Source organism: Pleurodeles waltl, chromosome 10, assembly GCF_031143425.1.
Source record: "Pleurodeles waltl isolate 20211129_DDA chromosome 10, aPleWal1.hap1.20221129, whole genome shotgun sequence".
NCBI lineage: Eukaryota > Metazoa > Chordata > Amphibia > Caudata > Salamandridae > Pleurodeles > Pleurodeles waltl.
Genome location: NC_090449.1, coordinates 895429057 through 895449006, shown reverse-complemented (window position 1 = coordinate 895449006; position 19950 = coordinate 895429057). Strand labels below are relative to the sequence as shown.

The following is a 19950-nucleotide window of genomic DNA, read 5'->3' as shown; positions in this document are numbered from 1 at the left end:
ATCAGGGCCCTTGGTACCAGGGGTACCAGTTACAAGGGACTTACCTGAGTGCCAGGGTGTGCCAACTGTGGAAACAAAGGTACAGGTTAGGGAAAGAACACTGGTGCTGGGGCCTGGTTAGCAGGCCTCAGCACACTTTCAAATCATAACTTTGCATCAGCAAAGGCAAAAAGTCAGGGGGTAACCATGCCAAGGAGGCATTTCCTTACACATACCCTCTCTTCACAATGTCGATGACCCAAGAGTCTTATGTTATAAACTCCCACATTGGAAGAAATTGGGCAAGTCTGTCCCCTACTGGAGACAAGTGAACAGGGAGTGGAGGAGGACTAAGGCTGCTTTCCCTGCTGCACCCCTCAAGAGGAAGAGTGCTGCTGGGTTGCTCCTCTTGTACGTACTCTGCCCCTGCCTCTAAAGGATCTGTAAGGCAGGGAGCTTGCAGATTGTTGTTGTGGCGCCTGGAATCTGCCACGAAAGGAGGAGCCACGTCCAAAACCCCTAAACTTCCTTTACGATCTAAAGGAAGAGGAAGTAGCTGCCTGAAGGCCTAACTACCTCGCTGTGGCTCTGCTCTCTTTGAACCGTTGAAGAGCAGAATCTGCCTTTGTCCCAAAGAGTTTTTCTCCATCAAAAGGCAGATCCAGGAGAGTCGCCTGCACATCCGTAGAAAAGCCTGATGAGCGCAGCCAAGCCTGACGTCTCGATACTATGGATGTGCCCATAGCCCTTGCCACAGAGTCAGAGGTGTCCAACCCAGACTGGATCACCTGGGTCGCCGCCTGAGCGTCCGCTAGCAAATGCAACACCTCTTGCGGCAAGTTTGGATGACCTTTTGCTTCCTCCATACGGGTATGAATACAACGTCCCAAAATGCAGGTTGCATTGGTCGACTTCAAGGCCATACTGCATGACGAAAAGGCCTTCTTTGCAGCGTGGTCCATTTTCTTTGACTCCCTGTCCGCAGGGGTCCCGGGGAACGAACCAGGAGACGACCGGGAAGAACAGGAAGCCTGAACAACCAAACTCTCCGGAGCTGGATGTTTGGAGAGGAAGTCCGGGTCACCTGGAGCCGCACGATAGCGCTTTGCTACCGCCCTGCTGACAGCTGTAGAAGTCACAGGTTTCTTCCAAATGTCCTTGATGGGTTCCAGGAGAGCCTCATTGAAGGGCAAGAGAGGCTCCGTCACCACAGAGGCCAGATGCAGCACTTCCGTCAAAAGGTTCCTTTTCACCTCAGCAGCCGGAAGAGGAAGATCTAAAAAGTCTGCAGCCTTCCTTATTACTGCATGAAAAGATGCAGCCTCTTCAGTATACTCCCCAGGGGAAGCCAAATCCCATTCAGGGGAAGTATAAAATACTGCTTGCAGTGTCCAGTCCCTGAAAATCACCGAAGGCTCCAAGATTTCTCCTTCTTCCAGATGTTGGCTGCTTTATTCCTCTTCCTCCAGGAGGAGCAAAGCTAGACGTCTGGACCGGAGGCTGGACTCGAGACCCGGCGTCGATAAGGCGTCGGCCGTCGCCGAAGATCTTCACCGGCGCCGTTCTTCGGATCCATCCGACGCCGGACCCTCCGGCGACACTGGCACCTTGACAGTAGACTGGATCCGTGGAGAATCCACCGGCGCCGGAGTTACAGATGTTGTAGGCGTCACTGGTCTCCTTGGTGACGCCAAGGGCATCGGCGCCGTAGCGGCTCCAGACGGCAAAAATGGCATGAAGGGCGTCGGCTTGTAAGGAGCCAGAGCACCCTTAAAAGCCAAAAGGGCCCGACGGACCCGCATGCCCTCCACCAGGCGCCATGGTGGAAAAGATATTGAACATGGCATTTAAAAATGATGCAGGATCCGTACCCGGCGCCAGGAAAGCTGGGTATGCTTATGGTGTCGGCGCCGGCATAGAAGCCGATGATGGGCCAGGCAACACCTGCTCCGGAGAAGCCGCCGGCTCCTGAAGAGGCTCGACTTCAAACACCGACAAAGGTGAAGTCGGAGTTGTAGGAGGCAGAAGAGTGACGGTCTGGCTAATCTCCCACGTCGGACAGCGCCGAGCTGATGGAGATGCAGATCTGAACCTGGACCGACCTCTACTCGATCAGCGCCAGGAGTCGTGACGGCGCTGAGAGTCTCCATGACGACGATGAGTCCTCGAAGATTTCGAAGAGGACTCTCTCCAATGTCGCCTTTCCTTCCTCTTCTTGGAACGGGCCAGAAACAATTTAGCCTCCCTTTCCTTAAGCGCCTTAGGGTTCATGCACTGGCAGGAACCGCATGACTCTACCTCATGGTCGGAACTAAGGCACCAGATACAATTTCCATGGGGGTCAGTGGCCGACATTCGACCCCCACACTGGTTACAAGGCTTAAAACCAGATTTTCTTGGCTGCGACATTGTAACTACAGATGCGCAACTGTAGCTCCCCGACAGCCTCGAAGAAAAACCATTATTCGAAGGTACGGAAAAAAGGGAACTGACGTCTGCACGTCGACGAGGGCTTCTTATTGCCTGGATGACGTCATACGGCGTCGCGTGGAGTCAGGCGATTGGGACGTCATCGTCGACGTGCAGAGCTAGAAGAAATTTCCATCAAAGCTGGCGCGAGGGGAGAATTCTTTAGGTGAGGAATCCACAGGTAGGTGTACCCATCAGAAATTGCCTTTATCCTTGTCTCTACAAATATTTCATATAGGTTTGTTACATAAAATGTTTCTATGAAGCTCTGATTACGACAATACTTCACAAAAGACTCTTGCAAGCACTTCGCGGCCCACTGTAAGTGTTGCTTACAGAAGAAACATTAAGTGCCATGCTGGCTGCGTTGACTTGAAGGGGCAGTCACTGATTCCTCGCTCTAAAAACAGTGGCCAAATAACATGCATTGCAATGTCCTCACAACTCTCTTATGTAAGCGCAATATAGCCCAGAAGGAATATCTAGGCCCAGATGGGAAGTTACTCTGGAGCAAGCCCAAGTTGGTAACAAAGGCAAACTCAATAAATATGGCTCTGGGGTTCTAAGCCTTTATATTACTTTGCACTTTAGTTGTTCCAATGATTCCCCAACATCAATCATGGTTAGCTTTCATTCCCAAATCCCACATGGTGGCAAATTGATCTTCCTGTGGCAAATATAACCATATGTTTATACAGCACTGGTATGTTTTCATGTATAATGGAGGTAAAACCTGGGGAGCTCACTCTGGACAGTGACTTTATCTCTAGCTTTACACTTCAGTGTCACAGTGCGGCTTTGCTGTAAGACTGTCTGATATGTCACATATTCAAAATGGATGTTTTACTATGAAACTCAAATGTGCCATTAGCTTTTCCGCAGATAATGTTTAAATGTTTTGAATGCAGTGTGTTGCTGCTCCATTGTTCTGGGGTGAGCTGACTAGATAACTAACCTCCACTATTTCAAAATGTTTGCGCAAAAGATTGTGATGCCAGTAAGTCGAGAGAAGAATAAGGAGAAGGCGCTGCAAGGACACCAAGCCCCAAGCACTCTGGGGATCAAGTCCAGGCTGTAGCGGTGAAGATGTCCACCAAAGGCTCGCTTTGGGGCATTTCCTGGGAGCTCCTTTCCCAATTAGTGGGCAGGGGCCCCGCTTCGCTCTTTGATCATATGCCCTTGTCTAGAGAAATGCTTCCCTTCCCGTTTGTGAAGACGCTGGGGTGATAGGTAGGTACTTACATATACAGAGATCCCAGTTTCAGCACTTAAGGGTTAACGGTGACTCGAGCCAGCTTCCAGTAAAAGAAATACAGTTCTGGTGAGATAGAAATACACTCAGACCCTGATTGGGTGGTGTTAGAAACGGGGTCTCTAGTTGGCAGTCAGTTTGCACCCTGTCCAAGGAGGGACCCTCACTCTGGTCAGGGTAAGGGAGATACACAGCTCAGATAACCCCTGCTCACTTCATTGGTAGCTTGCCACATGCAGTCAGGCTTATCTCAGAGGCAATGTGTAAAGTATTTGTACAAATACACACAGTAAGAGTGAAAACACCATAAAAGGACTTAACACCAATTTAAAATAAATAGCTAATATTCATCTAAATCAAACAAGACCAAAACAACAAAAATCCAAATACACAAGCCAAGATATGAATTTTAATTGGTAAACGCCCAGTAAAAACACTGAGAAACATAATAGCTCCACCAGGGGTCATCACAATGTTGCTGACAGAGCCGTTCCCAACAGTCTGACGCAACTCGCGAGGAGGGTGATGCCGGTCACAGAGTTGTATGGACCCTCAGTCCCAGCGGGGACCACGGCTTTGGGTTGCAGGCAGTGGCACGGAGTCGTGCAGTGGCACCGGTTCTGGAGTCATCCGGAGTTGGTGTGCATGTTTTTTTCTTGATTTTCAGGCCAGCTTTCACTTCCAACGGCCCAGGAACTGGATGGCATGTCAGGATCCTCAGCAGGAGTACCCAGGTGCTGGCTGGTGAAGTCGTTGCTGTCCCCGAGACTTCTTAACAGGAGGCAAGCTAAGTCCAAGACTTTGGAGAAACTTCACAAGCAGGATACACAGCAAAGTCCAGTCTTTGTCCTCTCTCAGGCAGAAGCAGCAGCTGTAGGCTAACCCAGCAAAGCAAACACAGCAAAGGGGCAGTACATCTCCTCAAAGCTCTTCTCCTTGGCAAAGGTTCTGCTTGCTCCAAAAGTGTTCTAAAAGTCTGGGGTTTTGGATCTCCTACTTATACTCATTTCTGCCTTTAAAGTAGGCAAACTTCAAAGGAAAGTTTCTGTTGTTCATAAAATCCTGCTTTGCCCAGTCCTGGCTCCAGAACCGCACACGGGGTTTGGAGACTGCATTGTGTGGGGAAAAGGCACGGCGCTTTCAGGTGTAGGTGTCAGCTCTTCCCTCCCACTCTAGCCCAGGAAGATCCATCAGGATATCCAGGACACACTTCACTGTCTAGAGGGAATTCACAAACAGCCCAACTGTCAATATGACCAAGACGTGGATGCCACAGGCAGGGGCACAGAATGGTTAAGCAAGAAAATGCCCACTTTCTAAAAGTGGCATTTTCAAACTGACCATTTGAAAGCCAACTTTACCAAAAGGTGTATGTTTAAATTGTGAGTTCAGAGTCCCCAAACTCCATATCTCTATCTGCTTCCAATGGGAATTTACACTTAAGATATTTAAAGGCAATCCCCATGTTAACCTATGGGAGAGATGGGCCTTGCAATAGAGAGAAACAAAATAAGTAGTATTTCACTATCAGGACATGAAAAAACACACCAGTACATGTCCTACCTTTTAAATACACTGCACCCTGCCAAGGGGCTGTTTTAGGCCTACCTTAGGAGTGCCTTACATGTACAAAAAGAGAAGGTTTGGGCCTGGCCATTGAGTACACTTGCCGGGTCGAATTTGATTTACAGGCCCGGGGCACACATAGTGCACTTTACTAGGGACTTACTGGTAAATCAAAAATGACAAACATAGATAAACCAATCACTAATACATTTTAGATAGAGAGCACTTACACTTTTGCACTGGTCAGCAGTGGCATAGTGCCGAGGGTACCAAAAACCAGCAAAAACCAAGTCCAGCACACAGTCACAAATACAGGAAACAGAGGCAAAAAGACAGGGGAAACCACGCCAAGGATGCCAAGTCTAATAGGTGGTGTTTAATACACCAAGTAAATACTAATAGTGTGCAGTGAGGTATGTACCCAATGCAGTAAATACATCATACTCAGAGACTGGCCCTGGAAATGAAGCATAACTCATTGATTTGGTTATTATGCTGCACTGAAATCCTCAGCTTTGCATTTTAACCTAGCCTTTTCCCATATTTTTCATCAGATTTTACCAGGCGAAATCTGTCAGAATGAAACAGCATGGTGAGATAAATACTGCAGAACCACTGCAAACTACTGCTTCTGCAGGGACTGGAATTTAACTACCCAGACCTAATCACAGCATCAGTATAAATGTGGGATTTAGTAACCCTGCTCCTTCAAACACATAAAGAGATTCTCATTGACATTGATTAGGTAGAAAAACAATGTATTCATGACCTCTTTTCAGAGACTGTAATCTTTGTTAAGTGCATGGTGATATTCCAGGCACAACAAATCTACAGGTTAGGTAGCCAGAACATTATAGTTATAGAACGTCTAGGCTATAGAGTCATATGTTCTGTGGAAAAGTGAAGAGACATGTTAACTACATCTCTTCACGTAATGAAACAAACTTGAATTGTTTGCTTAAGCACATTTGTATTCATGGTAAACCTGGTATGATATATATGCCCAAACTGCTTGTTCGTTTCCAGACTCTTAACCATATACCTGTTACTTGTGAAATGATTGTTGTGTTATTATTATTTACAAATCCTGAGTTCACTAATGTGAGAGTTTCAGGTAGTACAAAAAACTGAAGCCAGTGTTCTGGATGAGAAACAACAGCCCATTGATTAAGCTTAGGACACTCACGTTTTGTCCTAAATACACACCTATAAAATGAAGCACCACTGCTATTTATTTATATTTTGAGTCTCTAAATTACATTTTATGGAATACCTATGTTAAAAATGTTAAATGCTTAGGACAGTCATTTAAGTGAGTGTGTGATGACTTCACACCTTAGGATCATGAGATAGGTGCTTTGAGAGAGAACATTTAATGTTACCATGTTTTCAAATAGGAGTTCACCACTGGCTAACAGAAAAGTTCTCAGGCCACTTAGCCTTAAAGGCATGTGAGAAAGTCATATGCCTTCTCCTATGTACCAGCAGTTAAATTTATTATGGTACAGTGTGTACCAGAAATGCCATTTATTATGGTACACTGCCTAAACGGCTTCAAATCAGGTTATCTGCGACCAACAGAGACCCATTTTACCCATTTCTTTTTAGGTGTGGCATGAGACTGCAAGAACTCGCGTGAGAGCAAAAAAACAAACAAAATAATCAAAGAGGGTCTTTCTGTGTTGCTTCAGGCAGTTGTACATTTGCCATTGGGTGTGTCCATTGGTGAAGGCTTAAGGAATAAAATCCTTGTCCATGATCACACTACAGAGCTTCCCAACACAAATGTTGCACTTTTTACTCCCTGTAATGTTGCCATGCGTCTGAGGCAAGGACTACAACAGCAGCCACATCTACTGCCCCAGTTGGAACCACAGCACAACAGCTGTCACTACAAAAGCAACCACGGCTACCAACACAGGGAAGTAGCAGTGACTTCTGACAGAAACAGCAGCAGCAACAGTTGTCAGCAAGGCAGGAACCACATCAGTGATCAAAACTGTATCAGGAACAGCGGTGACAACAACACCTGGCACAACGGGATGACCCACATCAGTGACAACTGTTACAACAGCAGCCACCACCACAACACAAGATCTGCCACAAAAGGTGCAAGCACAATAGGGTCAGCAGCCACATCAACTGGAACCACCACTACCATCATGACAGCAGCAACAATTAACACATTCATTTTAACAACAGCAGCAACCAGCAGAGCCACAACAGCAACATCAAGTGCAACAGTTACAGCAAGCACAAGAGGGAACACAGAAATGGCAATGCCTTCCACCACAACTGGGACCACAGTAGTAACCAGGCCTAAAAAAAAATGTACTTGACCATTCACTATGGCGAGTAATTGTTTTATCAGGTTTAAGACCTCCGCTTCTGGTGTGTTGACAATGAAGAGGTGTTCTGCTCAGTCAGAAATTAAAGGCGTAATAAAGACCCCTTTAATATTGTTATGTTGTCACATTTGCTCTGTGTTGAGAGAAAGAGGTCAAAAGTCAGTTTGTCTTGCAATTAATTTCTCTTCTCACTGCTGAGTTCCAGGATTTTGTAAGGTGAACTTCTCTGACCTGCTGTAAAACAAATTATTTAAATGTTATTTGTTAGTAAAAACCTGATGCCCTACCGTTTTTAATTTCACAGTAAATTGCTGTACAATCATTTCAAAATATATTTCAACAGTTGTGAAAGCCCATTTTTTGTCCTTTTGTGTGATGAAAAAAATTATTTCAAAGGACGAAAACAGATCAGAACTTTTTACTTAGTGATGTACAAAAGATAAATATGTTTTCTGAGCCTCAATTTTCACAGATTATTGTTAATCCTCTATATCATTTATCAGTAAGGCTCCAGGTTGGTGGGAACATTTTGGGACATTTCTTGGAAATGTACTGTCTGTGAATGACAGTGTGCTACTATATCATACTTTAGTAATATATTTATTAAAAGTGAGTGTTTAGACAAACTGAGAAACAATCCTGCCGTGATGGCAATGTTATCAGTAAACTAAGAAGCAAGTCGTGGATCATTTGTCCCCTATATGTGGGCTAGATTCTTATTATACATGGAGCAAACATTTTGTCTATTTAATGCAAATAAAAATAAATTGTGTAGCAAAAATGCTGAGCTCACATATTTGAAGGTGCACTTGTATATGAGAATGAAAAAAAAAGGCGACTGTAAATTAATTGCCTAGGATCACACAATTTGAGATCTTATTACAGGCCAAGTATATCACATTTAGTTAGAGTAGATTATTCAAGTTACTCTTCCTGCAGGTCTAGTAACATTTTTTATAATTTAGCGAGACCTGGAAATGATAGTTGTCGTCCATGACAGATATAACAGCAACCATAGGAGAAAAAGAAAGAAAAAAAACAATAGCAGAGAGCAAACAGCTGCCACCAAGGAAGGGTCTAAAGTAACACCAATTTCTGTCATGACTGCAGCCACCACAGTTAACACCGTGGCAGGGGAAAATAAATAACAGCCTAGCAACCACAGGGGTGACCACAGTCCTAACTACATTACAAGCGCTGCAACAACAGGTGCCACTAAGTCAGGGCCACAGCTGCAAAAAAGGCCATCACTTCAACCGGGACAGCAGCTGCCATGGCAGCACTAGCTGCATGCTTAGCAGATACTATAGCAGTAACAGCCTTAATAAACACAGGCATCAAAGCTGCCACTCAGGCACTGATGAGAGCAGCAGACAAACCATCAATCAGTGATGTCTCCACAGCAACAACAGCATTGACAATAGCTACTATCACATCAGGGGCAGAATATATGCAACAGCTCGGACCACAGTACCTCACTGGTTCAAACCATAGTTAAGAGCACAGCAGGGTCCGCAGCAGTGACAACACATTCCACCACAGCTATACTAGAAGGAGGGATTATAGTCACAAACACAGCTGACTCCACAACTGGGACAACAAGAGCAACCATGGCTACCAGCACAGCAGGGACCACAGCTGTAACCACATATGGTACTAGAGAAGGGGAACCAACAAATGTCACAACAGAAGTGGCCAAAGCAGCTGCAACTGCAATGACCAAAGTAGGGACCAAAGTTACCACCGTGAATGAGACAGCAATTTATACAACAGCACTGTGCCTGCTTGCAACCACAGTAAGGACAGTAGAAACAACAGCTGCAACAAAAGCAGGACCACCAGAAACGACAACAACTGCTGTACAGCAGGGGCAACAACCACCAGCATGGTAGGAACAGCCGCATCTAACATAACTGTAATCACTGAGAAATGCTGTTGAACATAGCCCTTTTTGCAATGTTCCCCCCAGATTTTTTACTTCCTTTGCTGAACCCATTTATGTTGGCATTAGGATTCTGTGCACTTTTTCCCAGCTAACTAGTGGTAAAGTGCTTGAGCTCTCTCCCTAATACACGCTAAATGTGGCTTACACCTGATTGCTACATTTAATTTACTTGTAAGTCCCAAGTAAATAGTACTACATTTACCCAGGGCCTGTAAATTAATTGCTACTAGTGAGCCTGCAACACTCATTGCGCCACCCACAAAAAGTCCCCATTTAAGACATGCCTCAGGCCTGCCACTGAAGCTCATAGTGCAGTTTTAAACACCCATTTCAACCTGGCAAAATAACCTTTTGCCAGGCCAATACCTCCTTTTTTTATTACATACAAGTCACCACCAAAGGAGGACATAAAGCCTAATAGGGGAGGGTGCCTCGTATTTAAAAAGTAGGACATGTGGGTTTAAGCTTAAATGCCCTGGTAGTGCAAAACTCCTACAGTTGTTTTTCCCTACTACAAGGCTTATCTCTCCCATTGACTGATATGGGGTTACCTTATTATTACATTTAATAAATTATAACTATTGATTGGGAGCAGATGGAGATCTGCAGTTTAGACTTGAATGCACTGTAATCTAAAATCCTCTCTAATGGCGAAGGCAAATTTTGAATCACAATTCTGAAAATGCCACTTGTATAAAGTGGGCCTTTTCTTGTCCTAGCCAATTGCACCTCTGCCAGTATCCTGGTTCACATGACTGTCAATGGCTCTACTGTTGGGGTTTATTTATTCCTTTCAGACACACAGAAGGGGATTAGATGTAGACAGGATTGGCCATCCTGCCAGGATGGCCGGGGAAGAGCTGTACCCAGCCCCACTTACATTTGTGAGAAAGTCAAAGGGCTTTGCCTTTAGCACACGCTAAGGCACTTGACACCAGTCTTGTCACCCCAGACGTCTTGGAGTTTTGAAGGGAGGAACTTGCCCAAACCAGATATGGGGGTAGTATAGGGAATCCCACCACTTCAAAGGCTGGCACCAGGTATAAATACTGGACCTCCACGGTCACTCTTCAGTATACTCCTAGTCCTGTGGAAATTACAGAAGAGCTCCCTTGCTCCCCAGAGGGGTGCCCTGCTGCTTGAAGACTGCCTTGACCCCCAGAGGGACTGGGCCTGCTTTGTTCATCCCAGACTAACCTGCGTGACTCCAACAGTCAGTTGGCCTATCTGAGCTACAGGGACACAACACACTCTGAAGGCCTCTCTGCAATTACCCAGCTGACCTGCTGCACTGGACCTGCCCGAGCCCTTCTGGCCTCCCCTGGAATGAGTTCCTGATCCTCAAGAGGTCCTGGACCCTTGACCAGCATCAGTTGAGCTCCTCCTGTAAAGAAAGTTGAGATCCTGAAGTTTTGGGCCATTCACACCAAGACTCTGCAGCCCACCAACCTAAATCTCCAATAAACCCATTTCTTTGTGCTACAGTGACCGCCAGCTATGATGGGCAATGTGACATCTGCACTTCGCACTACAGCAACAACGGTCCGCAGTGACCCCAAACACAAAGATCCAGCAGTGAACACCTACGAAGCCCGACTGGATCTTCAAGCTACAGTAGCACCTGTCCACGCCATCAGGCCTGCTCTTTGCTGTACAGCCATGGCCATCCGCTGGCCTCTCCCTGCACCTCACAGCTTCCTCTACCACGAACAGAACTCCTTGTGCGGGTTATTGAGAAGGCAACTTTTACAGCTGGATTAACCTGGTCCCTGTATGTGGCCTGCGCTCCATCATGGTCGCCCTGAACTTGAAACTTTCCCCTAGGTGTAGAACGATCAAATGACCGTGAGTGGCTATTTGTGCTTTTAGGAGCTACATCTACATAAAACTTTAAAACTGAATATCTCCAGTTCTACTGATTGGATTTTTGTTGTTCTTGTATCATTTTATTCATCAAAATGTACTCTAGTTATCCAAAAAGGTTTGGCATTTTTCATGTGTTTTCACATTATTAATGTTTGTGTGCTGCATAAATACTTTAAACTTTGCCTGTAATTTGACTGATAGCTTTGTGCCAAACTACCAGAGGGTTAAGCACAGGTCAATTTAGTTTACCATGACAAGGACTGCGGAGGATGCCTGGGCGGGGCTTCAAGCCACCACAACCAATAACCAGATTTCTCACAAAAAAAAAAATTATCAGTAGAGTGCTTCAATCACGGCTTGTAGTAAACAGAAACTGGTGAATTTCAGTGGTTTTCTGTGCTTGAGCCAGAACCATAACTCAGCTTTTCACTGTGTTTTTCTCAATGAGTTTCATTTTTATGGATGTATTCAGCATGGCCTGATAGTGACCAGCCCACTATGCATGATCTGTGGTTGTGTGCAGCCTTGCTCTGCTCACAATCGGCTGCAGGAGTCGTCTGCAGCCTGTGGACGGGACCTGCACACATCGCAGGGCGTCTAACCCTCCTGAGCACAGCCGTTGCAGAAGGACAGTGGGAGCATTCTTGAGCACTGGAGAGCAATATTGAATAAGGATGTAACGTATCCAGTAGCACGACATTGTAATCTGGCACATGAGGGGAAAGTCGAGAAAATGAGATTTTTTGGCATAGACAGGGTCCTTGCCACTCCTAGAGGAGGGGACAGAGAAAAACAACTAAGGAGAAGTCTAAGTCTGAATATATTATTCAGTTAAACAGTCGTCATCCCTGGGGATTGAACAAGGATGAAGAACTTTTTGTACATATTGGTTAATATGAAGATACCAGGGTAGGGTCTGACCAGATAAGTTTAGGCTATCTATGAGTTTTTGGTTGATAGGTTTATTGGAATATTAATTTGATGATTTAGTGTGTTAGGAATAGTGGCTTACCCAACCAGCAGAATTATTTTTGATGATACTCGCTACTGTAAACGTAAATGGACATTCAGAAAAGAAAATGCAAAAGAATACATTTCTATGCTTATATATAGATGCACATATAGAAGAAAGGGGAAGGAGGAATAAAATAAATTAAAAAAATATATATAAAAAAAAAAAGAATGTATCTTTTCTATGTCTACGGATGAGGGGATATATAGACAGCAAAATGGGCGGGGCCACATTCACTTTGTTAGACATGTATTGTAAGAAGGGCCAAGGAAGAAGACCGCGAAGGTTGAAACGCGTTGCCCTATGTTTCTGCTTCATGAATTTTTTTTGAATAAATGAAGACCATCATATTTTTGTAAGGAGTGCCAGACTTTGATTTTTATATATTGTGTTTTTTGGAGATATATTTTTTTTTTATTATATTCATTGTTGATGTATTGCATTTTCTTTGATTATTATTCCACTACTATGATTATTTTAAGAGATGCACATGTGTTGAACATGTTATCTTTCTGTAACTTGGGAAGTGCCTTCATAAATTCATTAATCAGACTAAGAGTGCTGCATTCCTTTCACTTCGTTCCCTCTCGGTCTGAAGTAAAGCAGAACAGAGGGTGTCTGTCACTGAGCTGTTTGAGATTGATACTTTTGTCCACTTGAGAAAGGGTTGTAATCAGTCTTGACTGCACGTATGTATCAACATTAATAGTACATTGCTTATTTTATAATGAAAGTGACAATCTGTGGCATCCAGTAAGTACTTTTTCTATTTACCTGCTTGTGTGTTTGCATACGTGCACAAAATGTTAATACAGTACTGCTTCCGAAAGACGTGTTTATTGTTTATTATCATGGTTACACAATTGCTTTACTGTACAGTCAGCTTACAATGGCATTAGGGTTTGTGTCCTTCCATTTCAGGTGCTTTGCAGCAGTTTCAAGATCTTCCTAGTTTCTCCATGCTCATATGGGTGTAATTTCTGATATTCAACTATTTCCCTGTACTTCATTGCTTGATTTTGCTCATGAGAAAATGTCACATATTTTGTTATTGAATGTCACTCACAAGTGCACTGAAACCATGGAAATATCACCCATAAGCAATCTGAAAACTTGGCAGCTATGCATCTGAAGTGTCTGTATGTGTACAAAGGGATAATGGAAAGCCACTTTAGAACTAAAATTTAGGAAACCCCAGAAGTCGGACAAAATGGTAACCAAGTAATCACTGCACCTGTATCTAAGAAGTCCCACTAGAGATGGGAGGATGCACCCTCATGATACCCTGTCCCCTAGGTAGTAAACCCAGATTGCTCAAACCTTAATTAAACTTTGGGACACTCTCCACTCACCTAGACCGTTTGGACAGGGTCGGACTTGGGCATGGGCGAGGTAGGGCCAGGCCCAGGGCACTCTACATATAGAGTGGAGCCCTAAAAGAGATCTAAGTAACTTTTTTGTTTTATTTCAAGATTGACAGTGCCAACTCACTTTCTCTATAAATCAATCTTCAGTCGCTTTGTTAATCTCCTCAGAGTGCTCTTTCTCTCCCTCTTCTTTCCTACGCTACCTCCCTCTCACTTCCAATTTACCATCTGAACAAGCGTTTCAAGTGAAGGGGGGAATTTGTGTTCACATGTCAATCGCTGCTGAAGAGGTAATCAGCCAGTACCTGACTTGTAAACAAAAAAGCCCTCCCAACTAAAATCATCAGTAGCAAGGAGGAAGATGACGGAGAAGGTCGCTAGCGTCATTGTCCCTTTTCTGTCCCAGGCTGCTCCGCGACATCCTCTGCTTGGGAGCATCTAATAAAGTTAGCAATTAGTATTTTGCTCATGGATTAATTATGTTTGTAAAAGCACACAGTTGCCATCAGGAGGGTGTCCTGGCGCTAGGCAAACATATTGTGTACAGCACACAACAGTGTCAGACATCCAGTGCAAGCTTTTCTCATTCCAACAGAAACCATAGCATAGAAGCAGCATTATTATGTCTCTTAGTGATGGCTATTATATATCCTTTACAAAAAGCATAAGTGTCCGGGTGGCGATGGGGGTGGGGGCTATGGAAAGGTGGATTACGATAAACTCCAAATTTGTTTTTGAGATGTAACAACAAACCGCCCCTACGTTTGGAAACTATATGTATTTTTCTGGGCATTCTGGTACTAGTACGGCTCGTTGATTCACCTTGCTAGGTTTATGTAAGCGCATATAATTCCTAGAAAGAATTGTTGTTAGTAAAATAAAGAAATGTCACGCATTGTATGGAGATATGTGGCAATAAATGCACAATCTTGTCTCTGCTTACACGTAGAAATACGTACCCGCACCGCCTTCGGCCTGCGCCCCTCTCTGTACTTGGCTCTGGAGTGACAGGCAGCCCGCTGTGCATGATGCCCACACACCTGCAGATCCTGCTGATGATGCCCCCGTGTCTGTGATTCCATTTTGCTCCTCCATCCACCAGAAACACAAGTAGGACAAGTAGTTAGAAAATTGTGGACGTGAGGCTTGCACACTGCGCGGCCATCTTGGAAGTGAGTTTGCGTGTGAATCGGGACCCTTATTACTGACCTCTACGCATAGATTAAACCAGTAGTGAATAGTATTGCTTAAAAGTAGGAGTTTTGTCTCTCGTGTTTATTTTAAACGACCACACAGTACATTTATTATTGCATACCTTAGTTCGGGATCTATGGCAGTCAGACAGAATGGCTGACTCTCTAAAAGGTTCAAAGCTAGAGCGCAGGAACCTGCCTTTGCCTGTGAACGCCAATTGCCTGAACCAAATAACCTGACAAAGTCAGAACCAGCATTGGTTAACAGTCGCACACTGATCTCAGAACTGCCGACGTTTAAAAACCAACTCTCATTGGAAACAGAAAATGGACAACAATGTTATGGCGGCCATGTTGGGTTAAATTTAAACAGCAGTTGCCTTCACCACTCGTTTAGACCTACCGTGCGCGGTACAGCATTGCTTCCTAGGCTCCCAACTTGAGATGGCAGGTACTACCATCTACCTGTCACGTGGTGACAGGACAACTTGGGTCACGCCACCATCCCGCAGGATTCTGATCTTGTTGGAGTCAGTCAATTCCTATGCTTTGCTGTACTAGGGATACATCCGCCTCTAGTTTGCCTTTGAAGGATGCCGGGTGGCGGGGTTCTGGGGGGAGTATCGGCCTTATGTCTAAGGTTCACAAACAGCAAAAACTGCTTCTTGCACCTTCCGCCTCACCTAGTGTCGCAGCTCCACCTGCAGCAGGTAAGGTAGCTTTGGCTCTTATAGAGTCACAGAACAAAAATTGAACTCACACCGTAGTGGTTTAAATAGTGTAACAGTAAGACATGAATGCTTGACTTCAGGAGAGGGATCACCCTTGAGGTCAGTTAATACTAGAAGGGTTGTTACCTTATTGTTCGGGGCAGAATAATTAATTCCTGGTAAGGTGACTTATTTGGGTATTTTGTCCTTGTCGGGGGGACTTCCTAATTGGCTTAAAGGTGTTGCAATTTTAAAAAAATTATATACCTTGAGGTGTTTTTGCCGTGCGCACTAGACCGAGTAAATACCAGGTCCATACTTTAGCTCACGTGTTTGCCGAAAGTACACATTATGTAGAATGTACAAGTTAGGGGAACACCGTGTAATTTATTTCTAAAAAAAAATGACGATTTGGAAAGGCAGTAGGAGAAATAGCACATTTAGAGAGTTCGGGCAGTCTATACGTTATGAGGAGCAACTATTAAAAACATACATCATGTTACATTCAACGTAATGGTCAAGTTTTTTTTTAAATCATAAAACGATTCTGTTCCTGTCCCAAGGGGGCAAGACAGAACCCTGGTGAATACAGGACGCGATAGGAGGAACAAAGTGGTTGAATGGAGCTAAACTATATTTGAAGCTGGTGTGTATTGATGAAAGTCCACATATACAAGGATTAGAGTCGGTTACAGTAGTGTTGCGGTATAAGGAAAGTAATGAACTCAATACCAAGCATTTAAAAATGCCTCTAGGTCATGCTTACAACTGAAAGAGTCCAGTCACTGGCGAGCTAAGGTGCTAACATGCTTTGTCACTCAATCTTGCACTCATGCATCCATCTATTGGTTGAAATTTCCAACACAGTCACCATATTTAGAAGCGAAAATTCGGCCATTTTGGAATAGTAAAACAGTTATGTGCTATGCCCAGAAATATTCTAAATGGCTGCTCAGTAAACATACCACCAGCGGCCATTTTGCATGATATTAAGTATAGTGTAAATGATATAATCATTTCGTAACAATAAAACAATAATGTAATGTGAACAATACCATTCCGAGAAGGCTGCCTTTCTGAGGCACTGGCAGAGTGGATGTGACACATTGGTGATGGCATGAGTGGCTCTGTAGCACAGCCTTGGGAACTACTGTGTCCTAAGATAAGGACATGCATTAATCAAAGGAAAAAATGGAGAAGCACCAGTCTTTCCCATCAGTCGTGGTACTAAGTTCTAATCAAATGTGCATTTTATCTGTGAAAAGTCGCCACTCGTTGCCCTGTGCTGTATCCTTTTGTGGGCGAAAGAAGAATGTGAATGACACTTTAGCAGTTAATGGTGAAAGAAAACTCATTGTGTCTATTTACGGTTTACAGTTTTTTTTTAAATGTATTATTACTAAATTACAAGAACTTGTCAGATAGCTGAAACTGTCAGGCCAGACCTAAAAAGGACTTTAATGCACACAGCCGAATACGCATAAAATTGAAATATGTACGTTACTGCACTGTTTGTGCTATTTCAAAGTAAGGAATAGCATGCACAGAGTCCAAGGGTTCCCCTTAGAGGTAAAATAGTGGTAAAAAGAGATAATACTAATGCTCTATTTTGTGGTAGTGTGGTCGAGCAGTAGGCTTATCCAAGGAGTAGCGTTAAGCATTTGTTGTACATACACATAGACAATAAATGAGGTACACACACTCAGAGACAAATCCAGCCAATAGGTTTTGTTATAGAAACATATCTTTTCTTAGTTTATTTTAAGAACCACAGGTTCAAATTTAACATGTAATATCTTGTTTGAAAGGTATTGCAGGTAAGTACATTAGGAACTTTGAATCATTTCAATTGCATGTATACTTTTCAAGTTATTCACAAATAGCTATTTTAAAAGTGGACACAGTGCAATTTTCACAGTTCCAGGGGGAGGTAAGTTTTTGTTAGTTTTACCAGGTAAGTAAGACACTTACAGGGTTCAGTTCTTGGTCCAAGGTAGCCCACCGTTGGGGGTTCAGAGCAACCCCAAAGTTACCACACCAGCAGCTCAGGGCCGGTCAGGTGCAGAGTTCAAAGTGGTGCCCAAAACGCATAGGCTTCAATGGAGAGAAGGGGGTGCCCCGGTTCCAGTCTGCCAGCAGGTAAGTACCCGCGTCTTCGGAGGGCAGACCAGGGGGGTTTTGTAGGGCACCGGGGGGGACACAAGCCCACACAGAAATTTCACCCTCAGCGGCGCGGGGGCGGCCGGGTGCAGTGTTAGAACAAGCGTCAGGTTTGCAATGGAAGTCAATGAGAGATCAAGGGATCTCTTCAGCGCTGCAGGCAGGCAAGGGGGGGCTTCCTCGGGGAAACCTCCACTTGGGCAAGGGAGAGGGACTCCTGGGGGTCACTTCTGCAGTGAAAGTCCGGTCCTTCAGGTCCTGGGGGCTGCGGGTGCAGGGTCTTTTCCAGGCGTCGGGACTTAGGTTTCAGAGAGTCGCGGTCAGGGGAAGCCTCGGGATTCCCTCTGCAGGCGGCGCTGTGGGGGCTCAGGGGGGACAGGTTTTGGTACTCACAGTCGTAGAGTAGTCCGGGGGTCCTCCCTGAGGTGTTGGTTCTCCACCAGCCGAGTCGGGGTCGCCGGGTGCAGTGTTGCAAGTCTCACGCTTCTTGCGGGGAGATTGCAGGGGTCTTTAAAGCTGCTCCTTTGGATAAAGTTGCAGTCTTTTTGGAGCAGGTCCGCTGTCCTCGGGAGTTTCTTGTCGTCGTCGAAGCAGGGCAGTCCTCAGAGGATTCAGAGGTCGCTGGTCCCTTTGGAAGGCGTCGCTGGAGCAGAGTTCTTTGGAAGGCAGGAGACAGGCCGGTGAGTTTCTGGAGCCAAGGCAGTTGTTGTCTTCTGGTCTTCCTCTGCAGGGGTTTTCAGCTAGGCAGTCCTTCTTCTTGTTGTTGCAGGAATCTAGTTTCTAGGTTCAGGGAGAGCCCTTAAATACTAAATTTAAGGGCGTGTTTAGGTCTGGGGGGTTAGTAGCCAATGGCTACTGGCCCTGAGGGTGAGTACACCCTCTTTGTGCCCCCTCCCAAGGGGAGGGGGTCACATTCCTATCCCTATTGGGGGAATCCTCCTTCTACAAGATGGAGGATTTCTAAAAGTCAGAGTCACCTCAGCTCAGGACACCTTAGGGGCTGTCCTGACTGGCCAGTGACTCCTCCTTGTTTTTCTCATTATCTCTCCTGGACTTGCCACCAAAAGTGGGGGCTGGGTCCAGGAGGCGGGCATCTCCACTAGCTGGAGTGCCCTGGGGCATTGTAACACGAAGCTTGAGCCTTTGAAGCTCACTGCTAGGTGTTACAGTTCCTGCAGGGGGGAGGTGTGAAGCACCTCCACCCAGAGCAGGCTTTTTTTCTGTCCTCAGAGAGCACAAAGGCTCTCACCGCATGAGGTCAGACACTCGTCTCTCAGCAGCAGGCTGGCACAGACCAGTCAGTCCTGCACTGAACAATTGGGTAAAATACAGGGGGTATCTCTAAGATGCCCTCTGTGTGCATTTTTTAATAAATCCAACACTGGCATCAGTGTGGGTTTATTATTCTGAGAAGTTTGATACTAAACTTCCCAGTATTCAGTGTAGCCATTATGGAGCTGTGGAGTTCGTTTTTGACAGACTCCCAGCCCATATACTCTTATGGCTACCCTGCACTTACAATGTCTAAGGTTTTGCTTAGACACTGTAGGGGCATAGTGCTCATGCACATATGCCCTCACCTGTGGTATAGTGCACCCTGCCTTAGGGCTGTAAGGCCTACTAGAGGGGTGACTTACCTATGCCACAGGCAGTGGGAGGTTGGCATGGCACCCTGAGGGGAGTGCCATGTCGACTTAGTCATTTTCTCCCCATCAGCACACACAAGCTGGCAAGCAGTGTGTCTGTGCTGAGTGAGGGGTCCCTAGGGTGGCATAAGACATGCTGCAGCCCTTAGAGACCTTCCCTGGCATCAGGGCCCTTGGTACCAGGGGTACCAGTTACAAGGGACTTACCTAGGTGCCAGGGTTGTGCCAATTGTGGAAACAATGGTACATTTTAGGTGAAAGAACACTGGTGCTGAGGCCTGGTTAGCAGGGTCCCAGCACACTTCTCAGTCAAGTCAGCATCAGTATCAGGCAAAAAGTGGGGGGTAACTGCAACAGGGAGCCATTTCTTTACACAAGCCCCCCCCCAGCCCACAGGCCAGGAGACTCAGCCAAAGCTGGGAGAGTCTTCCTAGTCT

General features: G+C 45.3%; 2 protein-coding genes across 3 annotated transcripts in view; one reads left to right on the top strand and one right to left on the bottom strand.

Moving 5' to 3' along the window:
• Positions 1-14973, bottom strand: part of RBM48 (RNA binding motif protein 48) — a 58047-nt gene extending 43074 nt beyond the window's left edge. The window contains exon 1 of the mRNA XM_069211645.1: positions 14764-14973. Coding sequence (XP_069067746.1) covers positions 14764-14886 — 123 coding nt within the window. The 5' untranslated portion in view covers positions 14887-14973. The remainder of the gene's footprint in view (positions 1-14763) is intronic.
• Positions 14974-15375: 402 nt separating this feature from the next.
• Positions 15376-19950, top strand: part of PEX1 (peroxisomal biogenesis factor 1) — a 729162-nt gene continuing 724587 nt past the window's right edge. Inside the window, exon 1 of one of the 2 annotated variants that reach the window (XM_069211642.1) lies at positions 15376-15707. In XM_069211642.1, the coding sequence (XP_069067743.1) occupies positions 15591-15707 (117 nt within the window). In that variant the 5' untranslated portion in view covers positions 15376-15590. The remainder of the gene's footprint in view (positions 15708-19950) is intronic. The other variant, XM_069211643.1, reaches the window with a different exon arrangement.